Below are 23621 nucleotides of genomic sequence, written 5' to 3'. Positions count from 1 at the left end.
TCACACTTACTGATCCTGGTGACTGGCGTATAAAGACATATGCACACTAGCTGATCTTGGCAACTGGCGTATAAAGACGTATGCTAACTAGCTGATCGTGGCACTGGTGTATAAAGACAAATGCACAAAAGACTATCCTGGCCACTAGTGTATAAAGACATATGCTGACAAGCTGATCCGTCCGACTGGCGTATAAAGAGATGTTCACACAAGCTGATCCTGGCAACGGCCATATAAAGACATATGCTGACAAGCTGGTCCTGGCGACTGCTGTATAAAGACATATGCTGACAAGCTAATCCGGGCCACTGGCATAAAAAGACATATGCTGACAAGTTGATCCTGGCCACTGGCGTATAAACACATATGCTGACAAGCTGATCCTTCTGACTGGCGTAAAAAGAGATATTCACACAAGCTGATCCTATTGACTGGCGTGTAAAGATATATGCTCACGAGCTGATCCTATTGACTGATGTATAAAGACATATGCACACTAGCTGACTTTGGCGACTGGCGTGTAAAGACATATGCTGACTAGCTGATCTTGGCAACGGGCGTATAAATAAATATGCTTACAAGCTGATCCTGGCCACTGGTGTATAAAGACATATGCTGACAAGCTGATCCTGGCCACTGGCGTATAAAGACATATTCTGACAAGCAGATCCTGGGAACTGGCGTATAAAGACATAGGCTTAGAAACTGATTCTGGTGACTGGCGTAAAAGATATATTCACACTTACTGACCCTGGCGACTGGCGTGTAAAGACATATGTACACTAGCTGATCTTGGCGACTGGCGTATAAAGACGTATGCTAACTAGCTGATCGTGGCACTGGCGTATAAAGACAAATGCACACAAGACTATCCTGGCCACTGGCGTATAAAGACATATGCTGACAAGCTGATCCTTCTGACTGGCGTAAAAAGAGATATTCACACAAGCTGATCCTGGCGACGGGCGTATAATGACATATGTTGACAAGCTGATCCGGCCACTGGCGTATAAAGACATATGCTAACAAGCTGATTCTGGCGACTGCCGTATAAAGACATATGCTGATAAGCTTATTCTGGCCACTGGCATAAAAAGACATATGCTCACAAGCTGATCCTTGCCACTAGAGTATAAGCACATATGCTGACGAGCTGATCTTGGCCACTGGCTTATAAAGACATATGCTGACAAGATGATCCTTGGCACTGGCGTTTAAAGACATATGCTCACGAGCTGATCCTGGTGACCGGCGTATAAAGATATATGCACACTTACTGATCCTGGCGACTGGCGTATAAAGACATATGCACGCTTATTGATCCTGGCGACTGACGTATAAAGACATATGCACACTAGCTGATCTTGGTGACTGGCGTATAAAGACATATGCTGACTATGTCATCTTGGCGACGGGCGCATAAAGACATATGCTGAAAAGCTGATCCTGGCCACTGGTGTATAAAGACATATGCTGACAAGCTGATGCTGGCCACTGGCGTATAAAAACATATTCTGACAAGCTGATCCTGAGAACTGGCGTATAAAGACATGCTCACGAACTGATTCTGGTGACTGGCGTATAAAAATATATTCACACTTACTGATCCTGGTGACTGGCGTATAAAGATATATTCACACTTACTGATCCTGGAGACTGGCGTATACAGACATATGCACACTAGCTGATCTTGGCGACTGGCGTATAAAGACATATGCTGACTAGCTGATCTTGGCACTGGCATAAAAAGACATATGCTGACAAGTTTATCCTGGCCACTGGCGTATAAAGACATATGCTGACAAGCTGATCACGGCGACTGGCGTATAAAGATATATGCACACTTACTGATCTGGGAACTGGCGTATAAAGACACATGATGACAAGCTGATCCTTCGCACTGGCGTAAAAAGACAAATGCACACAAGACGATCCTGGCCACTGGCATATAAAGACATATGCTGACAAGCTGATCCTGGCCACTGGCGGTATAAAGACATATGCTAACAAGCTGATCCTGGCGACTGGCGTATAAGGACATATGCTGACAAGCTGATCCTGGCCACTGACGTATAAAGACATATGCTGATAAGATGATCCTTCGCACTTGCGTATCAAGACATATGCTCACGAGCTGATCCTGGTGACTGGCGTATAAAGATATATGCACACTAACTGATCCTGGCGACTGGCGTATAAAGACATATGCACACTAGCTGATCTTGGCGACCTGCGTATAGAAACATATGCACGCTAGCTGATCTTGGCCACTGGCGTATACTGACATATGCTGAGAAGCTGATCCTGGCCACTGGCGTGTAAAGACATATGCTGACAAGCTTATCCTGGCCACTGGCATATAAAGACATCTGCTGAAGAGCTTATCCTGGGCACTGGCATATAAAGACATATGCTCACGAGCTGATCCTGTTGACTGGCATATAAAGATATATGCACACTTACTGATCCTGGCGACTGGCGTATAAAGACATATGCACACTAGCTGATCTTGGAGACTGGCGTATAAAGACATATGCTGACTAGCTGATTTTGGCGACAGGCGCATAAAGACATATGCTGACAAGCTGATCCTGGCCACTGGCATATAAAGACATATGATGACAAGCTGATCCTGGGCACTGGCTTATAAAGACATATGCTCACAAGCTGATCCTATTGACTGGCGTGTAAAGATATATGCACACTTACTGATCCTGGCGACTGACGTATAAAGACATATGCTAACAAGCTGATCCTGGCGACGGCCGTATAAAGACATATGCTGGCGAGCTGATCCTAGCCACTGGCATATAAAGACATATGATAACAAGCTGATCCTTAGTACTGGCGTATAAAGACAAATGCACACAAGACAATCCTGGCCACTGGCGTATAAAGACATATGCTGACAAGCTGATCCTGGCGACAGCCGTATAAAGACATATGCTGACAAGCTGATCCTTGCCACTGGCGTATAAAAACACATGCTAACAAGCTGATCCTGGTGACTAGTGTATAAAGATATATGCACACTTACTGATCTTGGCGACTGGCGTATAAAGACATATGCACACTAGCTGATCTTGGCGACTCGCGTATAAAAAGATATGCTGACTAGCTGATCTTGGCCACTGGCGTATATAGACATATGCTGACAAGCTGATCCTGCCCACTGGCGTATAAAGACATATAATGACAAGCTGATCCTGGTGACTGGCGTATAAAGACATATTCACACAAGCTGATCCTGGCGACGGGCGTATAATGACATATGTTGACAAGCTGATCCGGCCACTGGCGTATAAAGACATATGCTAACAAGCTGATTCTGGCGACTGCCATATAAAGACATATGCTGATAAGCTTATTCTGGCCACTGGCATAAAAAGACATATGCTCACAAGCTGATCCTTGCCACTAGAGTATAAGCACATATGCTGACGAGCTGATCTTGGCCACTGGCTTATAAAGACATATGCTGACAAGATGATCCTTGGCACTGGTGTTTAAAGACATATGCTCACGAACTGATTCTGGTGACTGGCGTATAAAGATATATTCACACTTACTGATCCTGGTGACTGGCGTATAAAGATATATTCACACTTACTGATCCTGGAGACTGGCGTATACAGACATATGCACACTAGCTGATCTTGGCGACTGGCGTATAAAGACATATGCTGACTAGCTGATCTTGGCACTGGCGTATAAAGACAAATGCACATAGACGATCCTGGCCACTGGTGTATAAAGACATGCTGACAAGCTGATCCTGCTGACTGGCGTATAAAGTTACATTCACACAAGCTGATCCTGGCGACGGCAGTATAAAGACATATGCTAACAAGCTGATCCTGGCCAATGGCGTACCCCGCCGCGGTGGTCAAGTGGCTAAGGTACTCGGCTGCTGACCCGCAGTTCGCGGGTTCGAATTCCGGCTGCGGTGGCTGCATTTTCGATGAAGCCGGAAATGTTGTAGGCCCGTGTGCTCAGATTTGGGTGCACGTTAAAGAACCCCAGGTGGTCGAAATTTCCGGAGCCCTCCACTACGGCGTCTCTCATAATCATATGGTGGTTTTGGGACGTTAAACCCTACATTTCAATCAATCAATCAATGGCCACTGGCGTGTAAAGACATATGCTGACAAGCTGATCCTGGCCACTGGCGTATAAAGAAATATGCTCGCAAGCTGATATTGGCCACCGGCGTGTAAAGACATATGCTGACAAGTTGATTCTCGCCCCTGGTGTATAAAGACATATGCTGACAAGCTGATCCTGGCCACTGGCGTTTAAAGACATATTCTTGCAAGCTGATCCTAACCATTGGCGTATAAAGTCATATGCTGACAAGCTGATCCTTGCGGCTGGCGTATAAAGACATATGCTGACAAGTTGATCCTGGCCACTGGCATATAAAGACATATGCTGACAAGCTGATCCTGGGCACTGGCGTGTAAAGACATATATTGACAAGCTGATCCTGGCGACTGGCGTGTAAAGACATTGGTTGAGAAGCTGATCCTGGCCCCTGGCGTATAAATACATATGCTGACAAGCTGATCCTGGCCACTGGCATATAAAGCCATATACACACATGCTGGTCCTGGCAACTGGCGTAGAAAGACATGCTGACAAGCTGATCCTGGTTACTGGCGTATGAACACATACGCTGACAAGCTGATCCTGCCGACTGGCGTATAAAGACATATGCTGACAAGATGATCCTGGCCACTGGCGTATAAAGACATATGCTGACAAGCTGATCCTGGTGACTTGCGTATAAAGACACATGCTGACAAGGTGATACTGGCCACTGGCGTATAAAGACATATGCTGACAAGCTGATCCTGGCCACTGGAGTATAAAGACATATGCTGACAAGCTAATCCTGGTGACTGGCGTTTAAAGGCATATGCTGACAAGCTACTCGTGGAGACTAACGTAAAATGACATATGCTCGCAAGCTGATCCCGGCCACTGGCGTATAAAGACATATGCTGAGAAGCTGATCCTGGTTACTGGCGTATAAACACATACGCTGACAAGCTGATCCTACCGACTGGCGTATAAAGACATATGCTGACAAGCTGATCCTGGTCACTGACGTGTAAAGACATATGCTGACAAGCTGATCCTGGTGACTTGCGTATAAACACACATGCTGACAAGGTGATACTGGCAACTGGCCTATAAAGACATATTCTGACAACCTGATCCTGGCCACTGGCGTATCAAGACATATGCTCACAAGCTGATCCTCGCAACTGGCGTATAAAGACATATGCACACTAGGTGATCATGGCGACTGGCATATATAGACATAAGCACACAAGACGATCCTCGCCACCAGCGTATAAAGACATATGCTGACAGGCTGATCCTGCCGACTGGTGTATAAAGACATATGCTGACAAGCTGATCCTGGCCACTGGCGTATAAAGACATATTCACACAAGCTGATCCTGGCCAATGGCGTATAAAGACAGATACTGACAAGCTAATCCTGGCCACTGGCGTGTAAAGACATACGCTGACAAGCTGATCCTGGCGACTGGCGTATAAAGACATATGCTCACAAGCTGATCCTTGCCACTGGAGTATAAAGATATATGCTGACGAGCTGATCCTGGCTTTGGCTTATAAAGACATTTGCTGACAAGCTGATCCTGGCCACTGGCATATAATGACATATGTTGACAAGCTGACCCTGGCCACTTGCGTACAAAGATATATGCTGACAAGCTTATCCTGGCCACTGGCATATAAAGACATGCTGACAAGCTGATCTAGGTGACTGGCATACAAAGACATATGCTACCAAGGTGATCCAGGCCACTGCCGTATAAAGACATATGCTGACAAGCTAATCCTGGCCATGGGCGTATAAAGACATATGCTGACAAGCTGGTCCTGGCCTCTGGCATATAATGACATATGCTGACAAGCTGATCCTGGCCACTGGCGTATAATGACATATGCTGACAAGCTGATCGTGGCCACTGGCATATAAAGACATATGCTGACAAGCTGATCCTGGCCGCTGGCCTATAAAGACATGCTTACAAGCTGATCCTGGCCACTGGCATATAAATACATATGCTGACAAGCTGATCCTGGCCACTGGCGTATAAAGACATATGCTGACAAGCCGATCCTGGCCACTTGCGTGTAAAGACATATACTGACAAGCTGATCCTGGCCACTGGCGTATAAAAACATATGCTGACAGGCTGATCCTGTCCACTGGCATATAAAAACATATGCTGACAAGCTGATCCTGGCCACTGGCATATAAAGACATATTCTGACAAGCTGATCCTGGCCACTGGCATATAAAGACATATGCGCACAAGCTGATCCTGGCGACTGGCGTATAAAGACATATGCTGACAAGTAAATCCTGGCAACTGTCGTGTAAAATCATATGCTGTCAAGCTGATCCTGGCCACTGGTGTATAAAGACATATGCTTACAAGCTGATCCTGCCCACTGGCGTATAAAGATATATGATGACAAGCTTATCCTGGCCACTTGCATATAAAGACATATATTGACAAGCTAATCCTGGCCACTGGCGTATAAAGACATATGCTGTCAAGCTGATCCTGGCAACTGTCGTGTAAAGACATATACTGACAAGCTGATCCTGGCCACTGGCGCTTGAAGACATATGCACACTAGCTGATCCTGGCGACTGGCGTGTAAAGACATAGGCGGTGAAGCTGAACCTGGCCCCTGGCGTATAAAGACATATGCTGACAAGCTGACCCTGGCCACTGGCGTATAAAGCCATATACACACATGCTGGTCCTGGCCACTGGCGCATAAAGACATGCTGACAAGCCTATCCTGGTTACCAGCGTGTAAACACATGCGCTGACAAGCTGATCCTGCCGACTGGCGTGTAAAGACATATGCTGACAAGTAGATCCTGGCAACTGGCATATAAAGACATATGCTGACAAGCTGATCCCGGTGACTTGCGTATAAAGACACATGCTGACAAGGTGATACTGGCCACTGGCGTATAAAGACATATGCTGACAAGCTGATCCTGGCCACTGAAGTATAAAGACATATATTGACAAGCTGATCCAGGTGACTGGCGTTTAAAGACATATGCTGACAAGCTGATCGTGGAGACTGGCGTAAAATGACATATGCTCGCAAGCTGATCCCGGCCACTGGCGTATAAAGACATATGCTGACAAGCTGATCCTGGTTACTGGCGTATAAACACATATGCTGACAAGCTGACCCTGCCGACTGGCGTATAAAGACATATGCTGACAAGCTGATCCTGGCCACTGGCGTATAAAGACATATTCACACAAGCTGATCCTGGCTACGGGCGTATAAAGACATATGCTGACAAGCTGATCCTGGCCACTGGCGTGTAAAGACATATGCTAACAAGCTGATCATGGAGACTGGCGTATAAAGACATATGCTCACAAGCTTATTCTGGCCACATGCATAAAAAGACATGCTGACAAGTTGAGCCTGGCCACTGGCGTATAAAGGCATATGCTGACAAGCTGATCCTGGCGTCTGGCGTGTAAAGACATGCTCACAAGCTGATCCTGACCACCGGCAGATAAAGACATATGATGACAAGCTGATCCTGGCCAATGGCGTATAAAGACAGATACTGACAAGCTAATCCTGGCCACTGGCGTGTAAAGACATACGCTGACAAGCTGATCCTTGCCACTGGAGTATAAAGATATATGCTGACGAGCTGATCCTGGCCACTGGCTTATAAAGACATTTGCTGACAAGCTGATCCTGGCCACTGGCATATAATGACATATGCTGACAAGCTGACCCTGGCCACTTGCGTACAAAGATATATGCTGACAAGCTTATCCTGGCCACTGGCATATAAAGACATGCTGACAAGCTGATCTTGGTGACTGGCATACAAAGACATATGCTACCAAGGTGATCCAGGCCACTGGCGCATAAAGACATATGCTGACAAGCTAATCATGGCCATGGGCGTATAAAGACATATGCTGACAAGCTGGTCCTGGCCTCTGGCATATAATGACATATGCTGACAAGCTGATCCTGGCCACTGGCGTATAATGACATATGCTGACAAGCTGATCCTGGCCACTGGCGTATAATGACATATGCTGACAAGCTGATCGTGGCCACTGGCATATAAAGACATATGCTGACAAGCTGATCCTGGCCGCTGGCCTATAAAGACATGCTTACAAGCTGATCCTGGCCACTGGCATATAAATACATATGCTGACAAGCTGATCCTGGCCACTGGCGTATAAAGACATATGCTGACAAGCCGATCCTGGCCACTTGCGTGTAGAGACATATACTGACAAGCTGATCCTGGCCACTGGCGTATAAAAACATAAGCTGACAGGCTGATCCTCTCCACTGGCATATAAAAACATATGCTGACAAGCTGATCCTGGCCACTGGCATATAAAGACATATTCTGACAAGCTGATCCTGGCCACTGGCATATAAAGACATATGCACACAAGCTGATCCTGGCGACTGGCGTATAAAGACATATGCTGACAAGTAAATCCTGGCAACTGTCGTGTAAAATCATATGCTGTCAAGCTGATCCTGGCCACTGGTGTATAAAGACATATGCTTACAAGCTGATCCTGCCCACTGGCGTATAAAGATATATGATGACAAGCTTATCCTGGCCACTGGCATATAAAGACATATATTGACAAGCTAATCCTGGCCACTGGCGTATAAAGACATATGCTGTCAAGCTGATTTTGGCAACTGTCCTGTAAAGACATATACTGACAAGCTGATCCTGGCCACTGGCGCTTGAAGACATATGCACACTAGCTGATCCTGGCGACTGGCGTGTAAAGACATAGGCGGTGAAGCTGATCCTGGCCCCTGGCGTATAAACACATATGCTGACAAGCTGACCCTGGCCACTGGCATATAAAGCCATACACACAGATGCTGGTCCTGGCCACTGGCGCATAAAGACATGCTGACAAGCTGATCCTGGTTACCGGCGTGTAAACACATGCGCTGACAAGCTGATCCTGCCGACTGGCGTGTAAAGACATATGCTGACAAGTAGATCCTGGCAACTGGCATATAAAGACATATGCTGACAAGCTGATCCCGGTGACTTGCGTATAAAGACACATGCTGACAAGGTGATACTGGCCACTGGCGTATAAAGACATATGCTGACAAGCTGATCCTGGCCACTGAAGTATAAAGACATATACTGACAAGCTGATCCAGGTGACTGGCGTTTAAAGACATATGCAGACAAGCTGATCGTGGAGACTGGCGTAAAATGACATATGCTCGCAAGCTGATCCCAGCCACTGGCGTATAAAGACATATGCTGACAAGCTGATCCTGGCCACTGGCGTATAAAGACATATTCACACAAGCTGATCCTGGCTACGGGCGTATAAAGACATATGCTGACAAGCTGATCCTGGCCACTGGTGTGTAAAGACATATGCTAACAAGCTTATCCTGGAGACTGGCGTATAAAGACATATGCTCACAAGCTTATTCTGGCCACATGCATAAAAAGACATGCTGACAAGTTGAGCCTGGCCACTGGCGTATAAAGGCATATGCTGACAAGCTGATCCTGGCGTCTGGCGTGTGAAGACATGCTCACAAGCTGATCCTGACCACCGGCAGATAAAGACATATGATGACAAGCTGATCCTGGCCAATGGCGTATAAAGACAGATACTGACAAGCTAATCCTGGCCACTGGCGTGTAAAGACATACACTGACAAGCTGATCCTGGCGACTGGCGTATAAAGACATATGCTCACAAGCTGATCCTTGCCACTGGAGTATAAAAATATATGCTGACGAGCTGATCCTGGCCACTGGCTTATAAAGACATTTGCTGACAAGCTGATCCTGGCCACTGGCATATAATGACATATGCTGACAAGCTGACCCTGGCCACTTGCGTACAAAGATATATGCTGAGAAGCTTATCCTGGCCACTGACATATAAAGACATGCTGACAAGCTGATCTTGGTGACTGGCATACAAAGACATATGCTACCAAGGTGATCCAGGCCACTGGCGTATAAAGACTTATGCTGACAAGCTGATCCTGGCCACTGGCCTATAAAGACGTGCTGAAAAGCTGATCCTGGCCACTGGTATATAAAGACATATGCTGACAAGCTGATCCTGGCCACTGGCGTATAAAGACTTATGCTGACAAGCTGATCGTGGCCACTGGCGTATAAAGACGTATGCTGACAAGCTGATCCTGGCCACTGGCATATAAAGACATATGCTGACAACTGATCCCGGCGACTGGCGTATAAAGACATATGCTGACAAACTGATCCTGGCTACTGGCGTATAAAGACATATGCTGACAAGCTTATCTTGGCCACTGGCATATAAAAACATATGCTGACAAGCTGATCCTGGCCACACACTCAGTGCGAACTCAATAGACGCAAAATTGTGAGTTGCATAACTATTAGATGCATGCTATATTATGGAATAAAAATGAAAGCGTCTCCAATTGTCGGTCTACCAAGTAGTCATTAAAGCTTTCTGTGGGCAGAAAAAGGATGACGGAAAAGGAAAAATTGAGTGACGCGCGCGCCCACACAGCGTATTCAAAACGGGTTGCAGTTGTCGTTGGAAGAGGTATAGCAGTGATGCACTCATTGGCTATCTGCGGTTCTCCACGATGAATAACCGCAGCCGCTGTGCAGTCCTCATTCAAACCCCGAATATTTACAAGTCCTTTCACTACTCAACTGATTCTCACCTCTCCTTGACACAACGCGTTCGAGTGAGGTATATACGCACGCGTTTGCAGAGCGTGCTGACGTCGATGGCGGTGACGCCGTTGTCGTACTGCTGGTGGCTGGTCTGGTTGCGGTAGAAGATGTGCGTGGGAGGGCACGAACAGTGCAGGCGCGCCGTGTTCTCCAGCTTGATGCCCGTCAGCAGCGACAGTTTCACCGCCGTGCTGTACACCACCTGGTCGCGCAGGCAGCGTGCCAGGCGTGGCGCCCGGCCACAGTACTGCGAAAACGAGTCAACAGGCTTAGCGGCTCTTTGCTGTGAAATGGTGTGTCTCGTACGGTTGCAGTCAGGCCCGTAGAATAAGTGCAGTCTGGTGCTTTTCGGTGAATATATGATTCACACACTGGGTCATGACTGAATACTGTAATTGAAACATACAGGCAAATGTGGACAGCGGGGTATACGCTGTCTTGTCATTCTGTGCGTGTTTTCATTGTCGATGACGTGACCTTAGCCAAGCCCACAAAAGCAGCCTTTCTCTGCTTTCATATCATGCTTACAGCGGTCACAAATCCGTTAAGTCTCGCGCAGTCAGCCACTTCATAAAAAGAAGTTTAAAGAATCTGACAGACAAGAAAGTTGAGCCAGTACTTCTGGTCTTGCGATAATTTTTTACATACTTGCTCTAAATGTCACTGCGTGAATGCAAGCAGATGGGCAATTGGGAAAACAATTTTTTTAATTTATACCTGTTATTGATTTTTTGCCGAGCAAGTGCGTATTAGAAAACCAGTTAAAAAAGACAGCCGAACATTAATAAAGAGCCAAAAAATGTTTTTGTCTGAATGCTACGAATAATTTTTTATGAATAGTTACTGGCCTTCTACAAGCACAATTGTAATTAATATATACAACTATGAAACAGCATTGGAAAAGCTGTACAGCACAAACCCTTGCTGCCAAAACAAGCCTGTGAAACTTTGGAACTGCAAGTGCGATTGTTCACGCACCTCAATCGAGGATAGCGGTGGCTTTGTAACTTGTTTGTAATCATGATGTCGTCCTATGTATACTCGTGCCATATTCTCGCAACACTGCGCTTAAAGTTCGCACATACGACTGTATGAAAGTTTCACAAGCAAACACGCACTTCAGAGTATGCGATGCCTTACGTAATGGTGTAGCACGAAATAATTTCTATATCCATCGGTACACAATCGCTTGCTGGAAGCATCTACCAGTGAAGTATATACGGCAGAGCGACCACCGCATCGTTTTTCTCGGTTTAGTCCGCGAAATATTCGGGAACGGGCAGTTAATTCAAAGCATGCACTGAGTAAGGGCACAGACCATGATTCAATACGGTCTGCTAGCTCAGACTCCTGGTGGTTAACATGCAGGAGAGTTATTGCAGTTGTATCAATCTTTCTACTCGTGATCACGTGGTTTTCGTAGTTTTCTTCCAACGTGGCTTGAATGATGTTACCGGATATGTTTCACGATAACTCTAAAGTTGTCGCTCTCCCTTTAATATATGACATAATGATAAATTTAGTCTGCAGCTGACGTGTATCCGTGGTTCAAGTGCATGCGTTACATGAGAAAGCTGCCCTAAAGAGATGGTTTGTGTACCTCCGCGAAGACCAGTGGGGAAGTTAGGGTGTGCAACACCAAAACCCGGCTCTTCCGCCCTATCCCCTCACTGGCTTTTGTTTTGCCGTGTCATGCAAAGCGCAAAGTGACACTCGACCACATCTTCCTGCCCGGCTTTCACTTCAGATGAAAAAAGTGCCCCTTCCTCTCCCTCCCGCAAAAAAAAAAACAGTCTATGTTGTTAGCGAAGGCATGGAAGCGGCTGGTGTTTAATTTAGTCGGTGATCATTATTATAAACGAACGCATGCGTATATTTATCAATCACCTTGTACTGGTCGTTGCCATGCGACACGGTGCGACCGTCCAGTGGGTCCCAGTCGAGGGGGCAGCTGAGGCCGCCGGGGCAGCGGCACAACTGCTCCGAGTTGATGCCGGCAAGGTTGAGTTGCACATAGGCGCAAGCGCTGTCCTCCATGCACTCCGGAAGCCCCTGCGACACGACTGGTAAATTAGCAGTCTCACGCGAGCCAGTATATATGCCAGTCGAGGGTCATAAACGAATCTTTGCAATACCAGTGAAATGAATGAGCTGCTCTGCGTACCGAGCAATTAATTCACTACGCCACATTCGACTAGCCCTCCACCACTTAAATCACACTGTAACCTCTGATTAACGTATCTGGTGGCCTCGGCGTAACGACCTTAACCCCACAGCTGACTCCATCGAAGGCTATGAAACTGCATGCACAAACAATCATGTACATACTTCGCGTTTCATCACTTCCGACTTACGTTCACTTATGAAGCAGCGCATTGAGAAAAGCACCAAAGGAATGAAAGGGACACCACTACACTCGTAACTAGCTTATCCCACAGAAACGACACGGTTACTCTACAGCATGATAGTACCACGTGTTACAATGACGATCAAGTTACAGAATATTTTCCAAAAAGAACGATTCGCAAAACAACAATGCTTGGCTAACAGACGTTTCTTTTCTTTTTGCGATGTGGAATGCCTCGACAACTTCCCTGGTCACCTGATCACTGCGACAGAAAAATATCTTAGTCTAAGAAAACAGCGGAGCGCAGTCACACTCTAAGCAATGCCGTATAATGTGTGGGCAAGCATTACTTGCTAATTCTAATCATTTCTTCATTGAAAGGGGGTTCAACGTCCCAAAACCACCATATAATTTTGAGTGATGCCATAGTGGAGGGCTCCGGAAATTGCGACCACGTGGAGTTCTTTAACGTGCACCCAAATCTGAGCACACGGATCTACAGCAATATGGTCTCCATCGAAAATGCAGTCTTCCCAGCAGGGATTCGATCCCGCGACATGCTACTTGCTAATGCTATTTTGTGCTCTGAGACCATTGTATTCATGCACCGGCCAGTTTGGCAATGTACATATTTCCCCATGACAAGGGCAAACAATATGCAACCGCAGTTCTACACTCTACAAATGTAGAAACACTCTTAACAGCGCACCAAAATCTATCCTTTTTCGCAGATATATTTCGATCCAGCCTGACACACACTTTTTTGAGTTTGGCGCAGAAAAAACAACAAGCAGGCCGCATCTGCTGCCTACATTTTTCAAATTATGTGATATTTTGGGTTCATTCGGTATCGAGACACATCTTTTGTTCTTCAGAAACCCCATCTTTTTGAGGCTGCATCATAGATAAAACCCTGTGCACATGTCAGTGGTGTCCCTTTCGTTTCTTTTGTGATTGTCTCGGTGCAGTGCTTCATAAGTAAGCACGAACTATCACCAACTTGCCCAACGTTCAACGTTATTAAATCTTACTTCTCGATTTGAAATATGTGGCCTCACAACACACAGAAACCTGTTCGCCAGCTGGTCGAGCCTTGTAAGCTGTACGCAATATAACTGGCATCGCCATGGGTGCATCTGCGCTGTCAGGACTCGCCAACAGTGTGGAACCGCAAGTGCTGCAGTTTAAATGCAGAGATGTTTCTTTTACAACATTTCGCCGATCGTGCTTGACTCATTTGCAGTCCCGTAATGGAGAGGACATCGTGCTCCTTCTGGTCTGCCTCCACATGCAAACAAACCCCTAAAAGCACAGCACCACGAAGCTGAGTTGTTTGATGTCCCCACGGTGCTTCTCAATGTGGAGACGCGGGAGGCACACGTGTCATTCTTTCTAGATGACATGGGGACCAATAAACGCTGCCACGACCACAAACGAATGCGGGAAATTCTCCCAGAAGCCCAACGACGAGCCCCATTATTCACTCACATGTCCGACAGTCGAACGCTTCGTGCATTGTTCAAAAAACGCTGTTGATGCTCTTTTTGTTTGCCTTGGGTAGCAAACGCAACGGCATACAGCTTTGGATTGTTGAAAACGAAACACCGCTGCTACGAATGCTGTTCCGGAAGTAGCAGAGCCTTCTCCGCGTCGGCTGCTTCACATGCCAGTGCTGCCTCTGCCGCTGCTCGCGGCGTTTTTCGGGAGCGCAGCTGGCTCGGTACGTGCGAAGCAGTGGAGGCCAGCCACCATCTGCAGCCTACATCTTTTCGGTGCACTGCGCATGGGGGTTGTTTATTCATCGTGGTATTCACACGCGTGAACTGGCTGCATGAATTGATTTTTTTTCCGCGTTTGTTTGCTGAAATCATAGATCTGAAGTTGTCGCTCGTTTAAGCTTCAAGCCCCACCGCGACGGTCTAGTGGCTATAATGTACTCGGCTGCTGATCCGCAGGTCGCGGGATCGAATCCCGGCTGCGGCGGCTGCATTTCCAATGGAGGCAGAAATGCTTCAGGCCCGTGTGCTCAGATTTCAGCGCACGTTAAAAAACCCCAGGTGGTCGAAAATTGCGGAGCCCTCCATTACGGCGTCTTTCATAATCATTTGGTGGTTTTGAGAGGTTAAAGGCCGCATATCAATCAAATTGATCGTTTAAGCTTCAAAAAATAATTAGGTGATCCCTTTGATATATATGATTCGGTATAACACACGACAGTGAAACGTGTATTCATGAGAAGTAGCTGAATGTTTATTGCACATTGACATTGCCACACTCCTTTCTCAAGTTTCGTTGTCGCCCATTCAATGTGTAAGTACTGCCTTGTGCAACAGCGCCGATTTACTAAGAACCATCGAGATAATTGTAAAGCCTTCCGATGCGATTACGCGCATAACTCGAACATTACAGATTCTTAAACTTACGTGGCAGCTAGCGAGAACGCTGAAATATTCGACTGCACATTTGTGAATGACGACGCGCGTCACACTTGATCGACTGCCGACGTTTTGTCCGCCGCTATCAAGTGCCAGAGTGTATTGCTGTAATCTGCCTTTCCGTTTGCCAGGCCACGAGTTCGGCCCAAATGAACAGTTCATCTTGGACATACAAACTTCCACCTTCGTCAACGCCAGGACCCTGTGATATTTTGTGGTGGTGCTGGGTACACGGCTTGAGGAACAGCTTGGTCCATGTACGGTACATGAACCGAGATTCCATCTTGGACATACCGACTGCCACCTTCGCCAACGTCACGACCATGTGATATTTTGTGGTGGTGCTGGGTACACGGCTTGAGGAACAGCTCGGTCCATGTACGGTACATGAACCGAAAAGCACCTCCACCAGACGTCACGTGGTTGGGACGTTGATGAATGCGGCAGGCGGTACGTCCGAGATGAAAGTGACAATATATAACGTCTATACGTGTTGAGTGGCCACAGGACCTCCAGACATTGGTGCACCCATCCATGTTAACGCACGGCAACACTTGTTCATCACGGCAAGCAACGTCTCGTAGCCAGGATACATGTTCCGGAGACACTGAATTGCACGCACCAGAGCATCGCGCACGAACCACTGACATTCTCAAACCTTGCAAGCGAAACCGAACGGGATTTCACTAAATATTTCTGTGAACTCACGGTTCAATGCAGCGAAGGGCTCATGATTTATGGGTCGGCGACTGTCCTGTAGATGTGCCTCGCATGCGGTGGGGTGTTGGTAAGAAGCGTCCTGCGGGTGGGTTGATTCGGTGAAGGTATGATCACTTTGCTCCTGCTTCGGCGTGTGTATGGCAGCCAGTTGGGTCGCGATGCGCTCTACTTCGGAAACATGAGACAGTTATCAGCTTGAGCCGTGAACGCGTGAAGGCCTTCCCCTCCCACCTGGACTTGTTGCACCAAACTCATTTGCGCAACATTCGCTCGTCAATGCTGTTGTCTTTCGGCAGCGCTTAGTGCAGCAACGTTCTCGTATTCGTGCCTTAGAACTCGTATCAGTAGACAGCGGAGAAACACAGTCAGTGCATATAAAAGCTGCTAACGCTAGTGCAACATGAAAGACGAAGCAGGTAACTGAGACGATAATGCAACGCAAAAGACAAAGCATTTCACTGTGTCACCACAAAATCAAATCGCTCGTGGGCTTCGAGGTCAGATCCAGCCATAGAGTTTCCTAATATACACTAGAGGGAAGTCTGGCGCTAGTGTCTATGGGAGCTGCAACGCACGGTGATTCAGTGAGCATGGGAATGATGGGTAGTACACACATTTGTCTAGTCTTCGTACTTCTGGCCTGCTTTTGGCTCCGTATGTGTTCGTGTGGCTTGGAGCTGTTTTCTCACAAACAAAAATGAGCAAATATTCAGTGGTTGTGCTTCACCACCTTATTCTTTTAGACTTACTTTTACAAATGGGCTCACGAAGTTTAAAAGGGTTGAATCTTTTTTTCAACACAAACCGAAACACATCAATAAACGAAGCCGCAAGTACGATTTGCCGCCCGCAAGTACGAAGACTAGGCAAATGTGTGTACTAGCCATCATTCCCATGGTCACTGAACGATCGTAATGACACAGTCGCCTCTAGTTAATTTTAGGAAACTCTGTGGATCCAGCTATTTGCGGAGACCGCGCTCAGCTGTGCAGAGTATAGGGCAATTAACACCCCCCAGATGGCATGGTAGGTCGCCCTTACGCCAGCGTCCGTTCGAATGCTGGCATCGAGGTGCCGTACAGTGCTGAGCGTTCTCGGTCAGTGCTTGTCATTGTCGTAACGCAGTACACGTCTCCACTCGTAAGCGGTGGCACCACCCAGACAAACCAAGAGCTCAGGTACAAAGCCAGGGAGTTTGAGATGTACCAGAAGTACTCTTTCAGTCGCATGGCGCGTTTGATTGAGCGCCTGCTTTCTATCGCCACAGACCGTGAGGTCAGGGGTTCGACTCCATGGTGTCCAGAATTCGCGAAACTTTTTCTCTGGTTTATTTCTCTCTATTATTCTGTTCGTGGAAATATGAACGTAATATCCGGGACGGAAGTACGTTAGTGAAGTTTTGGTGGACCTCGCCATTAAACATTTTCGTGTTAAGATAGTCACATTAACAGAGCTGCGATTTACTTTCTACAGGATGATCCTGGCCTCCAGCGTTGTCACTGACTTTCGAGTAAAATCCGCCAAACGACGAGTGAAAAGTCGCCAAAAGTCGCTTCAAATTTTGCCAAAAAAGTTTCCACTCTATACATATGTGTGGTTTATAGTTAAAAAAATTGGTAGCTATGTATAGCCCCGTGCAGTACGGTTCCATCCATAACCCCTCAAATATATTGACGTTTTTTTTTTATTGGCAGTCGCATCAACTGCTTCAAAATGGGAAGACAGAGATAGGAAATGCATGCTTCAGCAGTGTTCCTGAATGATAGCGCCTCATAACAAAAGCTTGTGATGGTTTCAGTTGTAGCGAATACAGGGTGAAGCACTCGCCTCAACAAGAGGGGACGGCATGCAGATTTAGGGAATTCCATTTCAGTGAAATCATATGTTCGAAAATCGAGCAACTCAATTACATAACAATGAAAATAAATTCAAAATGCTGCGTACCACGTCACAATGCCAGTGCCTCGCTTTCTGTGTACGCTAAACATTCGCCACACTACAGTTTCTGAAGGCTGCCTAAAGGAACTGATTTCTGGACCGGCCCAAAAAGTGTGTCAATAACATAATTAAATTCTACACACCAAATTAGGAAGTACTACAGCAGTGAAGAAGTCTACAGGCTATTCACGACAGCTGGTGCTGTGGTCGGAACACGCAGCCTAACTGTCACCCAAAGCTACTCCAGAAGCGGACTTAAAAAAAGAGCTTAAAGCTCTTAGAGCACCTAAAAACTTAGTATTACACCACCGCCTCGCGGCACGCGAAGGAGTCCCTCTTACCTAAATTTTGCTTGGAGGTTGCTGGTGGACGCACAAGAGCACCAGTGCCTTCAGAATCAGGGTGAATTAAGGAAAACCACAAGAGAAACAGGACAGGGTTACTCAATTGAGCGTAAAGTGTGTCTTATATTGGTGTGTCTCAAAGCACAAAAATTGGAAAAAAAAATTACCATCCATTCGTATCGGAGACACTGAGTATCAGATAAAATACGGTCACTGACCAAGTCTGGTGATGGTCCGACGTTTCGGAACCCCATACGGGTTCCTTGCCCACTGAGCTAAACCAGACGTCGTCGGCAATTATGAAGCTAGTAGTTGACACAATGAGCGTGTGTGTGGGTAGCAGGCGTAGTACCTGTTGTCCTATTCATTGTAGCTGGCGTTCACTGGATGGCGTTCACCTGTGGACGATCGCTGCTGCATCGAGGAAACAACGCCCCTTCTCATCTTAGCGTCCACGTGGAATCAACGCCGAGTGACGTCGGTTCCCGTGATCGCTTCGGAGCCTTTAAATCCACGGGCAGTCTCATACCATGGCAGTGGGCTTGTCAGCAGCAGAGAAGGCAACATGCTCAGTAATCCGCTTTGCCTTGCAATACAGGTCTTGGCGATTCTTCTTGGTGAAAGCCCTGCGGTATGCACCGTCTTTCCGGGGCTGGCTCGGGATGATGACGTCACCTCGTCTGGCTGGCCTGGCGAAGCCTGGTTATCATCACCTGTGGACGATCGCTGCTGCATCGAGGAAACAACGCCCCTTCTCATCTTAGCGTCCACGTGGAATCAACGCCGAGTGACGTCGGTTCCCGTGATCGCTTCGGAGCCTTTAAATCCACGGGCAGTCTCATACCATGGCAGTGGGCTTGTCAGCAGCAGAGAAGGCAACATGCTCAGTAATCCGCTTTGCCTTGCAATACAGGTTAGTAGGTACTTTCCTGCCCCCTGTTATCGAAGTGATAACCGATTCCTGCTGCTGCTGCCTTGCCCACTGTGTCTTAAACTTCTTTTTGCTTGCGTCACACCTATACCTGTTGATCTGTTGGTTTGCGGTGACGTTGAAGCTAATCCTGGTCCCCTTACGGAAAAGGAAATGCTATCTCAGCTTCTCGCTGGCCAAAAAACAATGAAAGCAGCTATTGAGAACGTACAGGCCAACCAGAAAGATTTAGTTGAAAAATTTGGCACGCTAACAGAACGAGTGGATGCCATTGAGCGTCACATGAATAAATTTTCTGCATTGCCTCAACAAGTGAAAGAACTTGAGGATACTATGACTCAAATGCAGCAAAAATTAGCATTCCTTGAAGGTAAAGTTGATGATTTTGAAAATCGGAGCCGTAGAAATAACCTAATCATTTATGGACTAAAGGAATCCCCTAGGGAAACACCTCAGATGCTCCAAGATAATGTCGAGGAAATCCTCGAAAATACATTAGGTATAAAGGCAATTACTGTTGAAAGATGCCACAGGCTTGGACGCATAGTTGAAAACAAAGACAGACCAGTTATTCTAAAGTTTATTGATTATCGTGAGAAGATGTCTGTTTTGAAGGTTAGGCACAAGTTAAAGGGCTCTGTATTGTCCTTTTCTGAAGATTTTTCATACAGGGTTCGTGAGGCACGCAGAAATCTGTGGAAAAGTTCCGAAAAAGAGAGAGAAAACGGTGCTAAAGTTAAGCTACTCTACAATCGACTGAGTGTGGATGGGAACTTGTTCAGTTGGGATGAATCGAAAAATGCACGTGTTAAGCTAAAGAAGAATGAAAAATGACGGGATATGTGCAGTGTACCGTCGCTGAAAATACTAAATTTAAACTGTAGAAGTGTTATTAGCAAAACCACAGAATTAGAAGGAACCCTCCTGGCCTATAGTCCCCATATTGCTATCCTAACCGAAACATGGTTGCACGATAACATACTTGATAGTGAATTTGTTCCGCGGGGCTACCGTGTGTACCGTAAAGATCGTGGGAGTAGAGGTGGTGGAGTGGCGATCCTGTTTAGACAGTCATTGCAAATTACAAAAATGCATGACATACGTAACGTCGAGGGCATATTTTGCAAAGCATATTATGGAAAGACCAGGTACGTTATTGGGGCTATTTATCGCCCACCCAATTCCTCCATGGATGTTCTGGATGAACTACACAACTACCTCGCCGCCCATGTGAAACCTGAGGATCGGATTATTCTAGCTGGAGATTTTAATTTGCCTCATGTTAGTTGGTCATCTTTCTCTTTGCAACAACCTAACTATAAAATTGGTGAAAGAATGATCGATATAGCGTTTTCTTTTGATTTGATGCAAATCGTTGACAAATGCACTCGAATACACGCGAGTTCTTGTTCAATTCTAGACCTTTTTTTCATTAGTGGCTCAATCTCTGCCCAAGCTAGCTGTTCTGTTCTCCCTGGAATATCTGATCATCAGGCTGTGATACTTACGCTTACTAATGTTGTTTTAAAGAAAAATTGCAAGGTGGTCTCGTTCCCAAACTTTTCACGTGCTGATGACACCTCAATATTGGATTTACTAGCATTTGAATTTGATTCTTTTTCGAGTTGCACTGCTGATATTCATTATCTGTGGAAGCGTTTCAAAGACCTTATAAATGAGTGTATTGATAGATTTGTTCCTCGTATTGTAAAAAAATCGAAAGGAAAGAACCCCTGGATTTCTCGGGAAACGTTGCAGTTGCGAAGACGGCTCAAACGTTTAAAAAATCAAAGACGGTGCTCTAAAGACGTAGGTATCCTCCAGCAAAAAATTTCTGAACTTGCTTCTCAAGTGAAAGCAAATGTTGTGTCTGATAAGGAACGCTATTATGGCCAACAACTTCCGAGTCTCATGTCTTCGTCTCCCGAGAGGTTCTGGAGTTTAATTTCGCCTAATACTGTGACTACTGATGTTTTTGTAATTGATGGTGTTGAAACTAGTGATTCATTTGTTATTTCTAACGCTTTCAATGATCATTTTAAATCTGTTTTTACGAGGGATAACGGTGTTCTGGAAACATTTGATGTGGCAAGCCCACCCCTTCCGGATATCATCATAAGTGAAGAGGGAGTTCTTAATCTACTTTTAAAACTGGATGTTAAGAAATCTTCAGGTCCGGATGGAATACCGAATGAGTTCTTAAAGCGCTACGCACAATGGGTTTCAAAGTACCTAACAATTCTCTTTTCTAAATCTCTGAAAGATGGTCAAGTTCCGGATGACTGGGTAACTGCTAAAGTCAAGCCCTTACATAAGAGTGGAGATCCCCATTCTGTTACTAACTATCGGCCGATCTCATTAATTTCAACTTCCTGTAAACTCATTGAGCATATAATACATAAGCACATTTCAGACTTCCTAGATAAGCACAATATTTTGTCAGATTCACAACACGGATTCAGGAAAGGATTTTCTACTTGTACTCAGCTGGTAACAACAGTACATGATTTTGCGCTATCTATAAATTCCGGAAAACAGGTAGATGCAATTTTTATGGATTTTGCTAAAGCTTTCGATACGGTCTCACACAATAAATTACTCTTCAAACTTGATTTAATTCTTAAAAATACCCAGCTTCTAAACTGGATTTCTGGTTATCTTTTGAATCGAAAACAATACGTCTCTTTCAATGAACATTGTTCTCGTACAGTACCGGTTGACTCGGGAGTGCCCCAAGGCTCCGTGCTTTGGCCGCTCTTCTTTTTGTTGTTTATAAATGACATATCACATGATATACCTGTAAAAGTCAAGTTATATGCGGATGACTGCATTCTATACTCGGAAGTTGAAAACCATACCGACCAAATTCATTTAAACGACGCATTTCAAAAGGTCATTCGTTGGTGTGATAAATGGCAGATGTCAGTTAATTTTAAAAAGACTGTTTTCATGAAAATTTCCCACAAACGTACCCCTCTTCATTTTGCATATTCAGCTAATAATGTTTTTTTTGCAGGAGGTACAACACTACAAGTACCTTGGTCTTTGGATTTCGAATGACCTAAACTGGACAAGACATATTAATACTGTAATAAGCTCGTGCAATTACAAGCTATTTTATCTTAGACGAGCTCTCAAGCTTTCAACCCCCGCCGTTCGCCTTATTGCTTTTAATGCAATTGTTCAACCTTCTTTAGATTATGCTTCCATAATCTGGTACCCTCACACCAGAAAAAACATTAGCGAAATGGAAAAAATTCAAAAGAGAGCTGTTAGATTTATTTATAACAGTTTCGGCCGCACTTCAATAACACGTTTATTATCAAAAGCCAATCTTTCAACACCTACTCAAAGGAATAAAGTATTAAGATTGAAATTTTTCTTTCAGTTAGTTAAAGGTTATTATAAGTTAGACTTATCACACATACTTAATTTCTCCACGGGATATGCCACAAGACAGAGGCATTCCCTTACAATAACCCCATTCTCCACCCGTAATAACACGTTCAAATATTCATTTTTTCCGAGGACAATCATCGAATGGAATAACCTTAGTAATGAAGTTGTTTCCCAGTCTTCCTTGAATCTTTTTGCTGCGCAGCTCCAGCAGTGAGTGTCTGATATGTGATCCTGCTTTTTATTTCTATCACTGTAGCAATTCCCCACTCGTGACCAACTTGAATATAGCGCTGATTTCATTATATGCCCTTATGACTGTTCATTGCAAACCATTGTCTTTTTGTGTACATACCTCACCTGTTTTATATTTACTTGTTTGCCGATTTGTTAATTTAGCAAATGTGTATCCACCCTGCTAAAACCCTATGTTAGGGTTGCAGTATTCATAAATAAAATAAATAAAATAAATAAATTAGATTCTAGGAGCTGGCGGGAAGACAGGCTCTTTTCCTTGGAGATAACAGCCGCATTGTCCCAGTCAATGGCATGACTGTGTTCATGCGCATGCTCAGCAATTACATTCGTCGTGTAGCTGTTCTTAGTGACGTCACGTTTGTGTTCCTTGAGGCATCGGGAGAACTTTGCTGTTTCGCCAATGTACACTTGATGGCAATCAGCGCACGGTATATCGTACACG

The 23621-nt window shown here is 45.6% G+C and overlaps 1 protein-coding gene across 7 annotated transcripts in view; it reads right to left on the bottom strand.

Annotated features, from left to right (window-relative positions):
- LOC119175757 (U-scoloptoxin(11)-Sm5a) overlaps positions 1-23621 on the bottom strand; it is a 248667-nt gene that overhangs the window by 40143 nt on the left and 184903 nt on the right. For 6 of the 7 annotated variants that reach the window (XM_075876116.1, XM_075876117.1, XM_037426712.2 and 3 more), the window contains 2 exons: positions 12698-12862; positions 10839-11057 (listed from right to left, as the gene is read on the bottom strand). In XM_075876116.1, coding sequence (XP_075732231.1) covers positions 10839-11057; positions 12698-12862 — 384 coding nt within the window. Of the gene's footprint in view, positions 1-10838; positions 11058-12697; positions 12863-14645; positions 14770-23621 lie in introns of those variants that run through there. The other variant, XM_075876119.1, reaches the window with a different exon arrangement.

This window comes from Rhipicephalus microplus, chromosome X, assembly GCF_043290135.1.
Source record: "Rhipicephalus microplus isolate Deutch F79 chromosome X, USDA_Rmic, whole genome shotgun sequence".
Lineage (NCBI taxonomy): Eukaryota > Metazoa > Arthropoda > Arachnida > Ixodida > Ixodidae > Rhipicephalus > Rhipicephalus microplus.
The sequence above is the reverse complement of the archived record's forward strand: the minus strand, read 5'-3'. Positions and strand labels throughout refer to the sequence as shown.